Genomic DNA, 4,887 nt, shown 5'->3' on the forward strand with positions numbered 1-4,887 from the left:
GGTGCCACCTTCTTGCTTGGATAAAAGGATCCTGGAGCCCTTGGCCCTGCATTGGGTTCAAGGGGGATGAAACACTGGACATGAGCTGCACTTCTTAAACCCTGAGAAAAAATTACAGGCAGCATTTAGGGACTCGCTTTTGCCCCTGAACCTGGTTTCTTGTCCTTCAGGCACCAGCAGACTCAATCCTGTCACACAGGAAAGATGCTGCCGCACGTGAAAGTGGGGCAAAGGCACCAAGAAAAGTCGTGCCTGGAAAAGAACGAAACTGCTGACAGAGCCGAGGCCGTGATATGCCAAAATCCCTTTGATTTTGGCGTGGTCAAAGCAGCAAAGGGAGGCAGACTTGTTTTTCCAGTGCCTATGTTTAGCACCATGAGCTCATAGTTTCTGACTGCGGAGAGCATTCAAAGTATGGGAAACAGGAATTTCCACCCCGCCTCGGTGCCAGCAGAGTAAACTGAAGCTCGGGAGATGCTCGGCTGCCCCAAATCTGCTCTCACTGGCCCAGATCACTTGTCCGGCAGTGGAGATCTTGGTGGGTGCAAGCAGACCTAGCACCTCCAGCAGCTTCAAGGAGGGGCCAAGGGATGGGGATGCTTACCCCGGGGGGGACTCTGCAACCTCAGCCCTGGCACAATCTGTCTGGAGAGGTTTCAGCCTCAATTTCTGACCATCCCAAGAAAACTGGGGTAAACAAGTGGAGTGGCTTGGTCCCCAATCCTAAACAGAGCTGTGGAAGGTGTTGACGTGCTCTGGGTCTCCTTCCAGTGAGGGACAGGTCTTCATGGCTCAAGAGGTCCCCCCTGGGGCACAAGCCTCCCACCATGGATACTCTCTGCAGAGGGCAGCTGCATTTTGGCAGCTGCCCCAGCGGACAGGGCGTCCCAGCGGGGCTGCACCCACCCTTCTCCTTCCAGAAAACAGCCCCATGTTGTAACCACTGCAACCGCTGCGCCCACAAGCAACTGATACTGCTGCCCACGCCTGCAGCCCTGCGCCCTGCCACGGCACCCAGCCACGTGAAACCACCCCTCCTGCCCACAAAGGGACTCCAGGGCCCATCTCATTAGGTTTTAGGTGCCAGGGGTGCATCTCCTCTTCTGCCTGCCCCATAGATCCTGCAGAGCCCTGGCACCTTCTTGAAGTTGAGGAGCACAGGGCTGGGAATGCTTCTGCAGAGCATCTCTCTGGCCCAAGGCAAGACCCCCCCGTATGTCCAGATTTCTCCTGAAGGCTTTCCATGATGGAGACCCCAGGCCCTCCAGGGCATTCAGGCCCCTTGACGGTGCAAATCCATGTCCTGCGGGTGCACTGCCACAGCCAGAGCCGGGGAAGGCGTGCAAGGTAGGGTGCCTTGGGGTCACTGCATCTGCTCTGGAGACCTCCTCTGGATGCAGCGAGTGGTGCGCAGATCCCTGTGGAGCCACTCAGCAAGCCTGAGTGTGGGCTGGCAGCCCTGTGGCCACTGGCCGGGCTGAGGGGTGGCAGGGGTGGCTGGAAGGAGTCGAGATGGCAGCAGGAGCGATCCACCTTGCCGGCAGTTTTTGCAAGGATTTGCAGGGAAGATGCCTCTCAGCTTCTTGCCTGGGGGTCGGGTGAGGGACGGGCAGCACCCTGGGACACAGGTAAGGCCACGGGGAACCTTCTCTATGTAGGTTCCCAGCCTGCATGTGGCCAAATGGTGACTCACGAGCCACCCACAGCTGCTGAGATGGCCAAGCATGGGGCTTCTGCCCGCCCTGAGCCCGAAGGGCTCCTGTCGCTGGCTGGATCACAGTTCCCAGAGATGCTGGAAACCCCCCCAGGGCGGTGGCCGCCGGGCCTGCTCGGCTGTGAGTTTGTAGGGCCATGCACTGCCACACTAGGGCTCTGGTGAACATCCAACGATGTAGGATGGGGAGTGCAGGGCTGGGGGGATGCGCATTTGGGGGGTGAAGAGGGGAGGGGACACGGGGACAAAGACGCGGCCAGGGTGAGGGATGGGGAGTAGCGGTGGGTGGAGGTGAGAAGTGTTTGGCAGGAGCCCAGCCCCAGTGCAGGACACTGCAGCTGCCCCTGCTTTGCAGCAACAGAGGGGTTTGTGGTCCCAGCATCCCCTTTAGCGCCTGTTTCATTGGGGTTTGACCCCAGGGATGAGCCCAGATACAGCTTCCCATTACATGAGGGAAAGCAGGCAGGACTGTGCCTCCTGTCCCTGCCCTCCGACGCCTGACGCCGGCTCCTCGCCCACTCCCTGGCCAACCAGGTGAATATCAGGCCTTTAAAACCCGAACAAGTTCCTCCGCATTCACTCCCCAGGAGCTGTCCCTGTCCCTGCTCCAGCTTTTGCGCAACGCGCCTGCATGAAACACGCAGCCAACACCTCTGTGGTATATAGGTGTCCCGGTCCTCTCTCCAGCTGGTGCTTGGTGCTGGGGCTGGGGCACGGCCAGCCCCGCTTCTGGGGACAGCAGTGGAGTGCATGGGGGGGCTCCTGCCCTGATGCCCTGCAGCAGGTAAGGGGGCTTTGGGGCATGGAGGAGCAGGTGCACGGGAATAGGGTCTCCTTCTGCAGCACTTTGGGTGAGCGTCAAGTCCCTGATCCCTCCTAAACCAGAGCAGGAGCCTGGGTCTTTCTTCTCTTGCACGGGGAGGGGATGGTTCATTGTGTTCTTGTGGCCATCCCGGTGCAGGGGGTGGCTCCCGTGCAAGAGGGCAGCTAAGGACGGTATGGCAAAACCTCCAGAAACAGCTGTGGGGATGCTTATGGACACAGTCATGTGTGAGAAAAGGGGTGCAGGTTGGGTCGGGTCTGAAAATGCTACAAGGTCTGGAAAAACCTGCAGGTTTTATGATGCTCCAGTTCCTGAACTAGTCTAAGAGAAGGGAGCTGAGCTCAGCTCCCCTCCTCCCCTCTCCCCTCTCCCCTCTTCCCTCTCCCTTCTCCCTTCTCTCCTCTCCCCTTTCCCCTCTCCTGTCTCTCTTCTCCCCTTTCCCCTCTCATCTCTTCCTTCCCCCTTCCCCCTTCTCCCTTCTCCCTCTCCCTTCACCCTTCTCCCCTCTCATCTCTCCCTTTTCCCATCTTCCCTCTCCCCTCTCCCTCCCCTGAAGCCGTCATGTGAATGCTCCCTGCCCTGGGAGACGCACGGGAGAGCTTCAGACCCAGCCCAGATGCAGGTCTGGGGATCATAGTGGCCCCACTCCCCCTCGCACCCCGGGCCAGGGCGGGGGCCAGGCGAGCCGGCTGGGCTCTGCCCTACCTGCTCTGACTAACAGGAGACGTCGGTCTCCGGGGCTTGCTGCCTGCACCGTGCTCCAACGTGAGTGAGGAGCACGGCCTGGAGATAGCGGTGGCCTGGCCACCAGCCTGGGACATCGTCCAGCAGCCTGGAAGTGTCCTCGCTGCCTGCCCTGGGTACAGCACGCTCCCTCTCCATCCCTGTGGGGTCTTCTGCTCCCACCTGCCCAACTGGCCTGGCCTCCCTCTGCTCCTCCTGGCCCCTCTGCGTCCTCTGGGATGGGATCATCTCCCTTTCCTTGGCAGGTTTCTTTGTGGGATGGGAGTTCCCACCCCCCACGCACCTGGAGCTGGCAGCAGAGCACGGAGGCACTCGTGACACAAGCTGAACCTGCTTTATCTGTACCAGGCGCTGAGCAGGTAGACACAGCTCCATCCAGGGGCTCATGCCCTTTTCTATGTGATTTTGCAGCCAGGAATTGTTGTCCCCAGTGGCTCTGGAGCTGAGGTCCTCTCATCATCTCTCTCTTGCCCCAAGGGCCACACTGAGAGGCTTAATGCTCCTGAAAATGCCCTGCCTTGTTGAGACCACGTCTAGTAGCTGTCCACTGCATCTGTTAGGGGCAAGAGGGCAAAGGCAAGAGAGCAGGGAGGAAGAGGAGAGATGAAGAGGTGGATCATGCTAATTGTTGCAACCGAGACCCTTATTAACCCATCGTGCCTCTTCCTCGCAGCTGGGGAGCACCTGTGGCCGACAGAGCAGGGATGTCTGAGACCTCATCCAGCAAGGAGGGTCCCCCAGCCGAGTGCCCCGTGTGCTACGAGAAGTTTCACCCGCTGGAGGCCACGCACCGCAAGCTCAGCTGCGGGCACACCTTCTGCCACGACTGCCTGGTGAAGTGCTTGCTCTCTGCCAAGCTCAATGGCCAGGTCCAGAGCAGCATCATCTGCCCCGTCTGCCGCTACGTGACTTTCCTCAGCAAGAAGGCGGCTCTGTGGCCACCCAAGGCAGGCACCAACCCCCGGACACTGGAGATGCCTCTGTCACCTTCGTCCTTGTCCCATCTGACCAAAATGGAGGCCAGCAACACCTTGGTGGTGCCCAGCCATTTTGTGATGCCAGTGCAGAGCTTTGACCAGTGCTGCAGCACGGGGAATGGCCCCATGGACTCGCAGGTGGTCCCAGGAGAGATGGCGCGGGAAGCCCACATCTTTGTCATCAGCGACCACGGGATGCCACTGGTGGACATGGACTGCGGCTCCCTGGGGAGGAGAAGTAGAGCGGAAACACAGAGCTCGGTGTCATCCAGCTCAGCTCTGGGGGTGAAATGCTGCCAGTCACCCATCGCCCTCGCCATCCTCCTCATCTTGACTGTGGCCATGCTGGCGGCTGTGCTGCCTTGGCTGCTGCTGGTGAAGAGGGACTCGTAGCAGGGATGGGATCAGCTCAGATACTGAAGAGGTGTCACTGATGCTGGGACAGAGCTAGGGCTGGGACGTCTCTCGAAAGATCCCATGAGAAAGTCCAGAAGCAGCTCCAGGTGAAGCTCTCTCATCTGGCCAGGGACTGAATGGACTTTCAGACCTTTCTGCAGATCTCCTGGCGCTCACAGGCACTGCTGGCATTTTCCACCTCTTTTGCTTAAAACATGGCAGGTCAAACCGCT

General features: G+C 59.5%; 1 protein-coding gene across 1 annotated transcript; it reads left to right on the forward strand.

Moving 5' to 3' along the window:
- The first annotated feature begins 3,985 nt into the window (after window positions 1-3,985).
- Window positions 3,986-4,651, forward strand: RNF222 (ring finger protein 222). The gene has a single exon (XM_009334050.1). The coding sequence runs from the start codon at window positions 3,986-3,988 to the stop codon at window positions 4,649-4,651; it is 666 nt and encodes a 221-aa protein (XP_009332325.1).
- Window positions 4,652-4,887: the final 236 nt, after the last annotated feature.

Source organism: Pygoscelis adeliae, unplaced genomic scaffold (genome assembly GCF_000699105.1).
Source record: "Pygoscelis adeliae isolate BGI_AS28 unplaced genomic scaffold, ASM69910v1 Scaffold11, whole genome shotgun sequence".
Lineage (NCBI taxonomy): Eukaryota > Metazoa > Chordata > Aves > Sphenisciformes > Spheniscidae > Pygoscelis > Pygoscelis adeliae.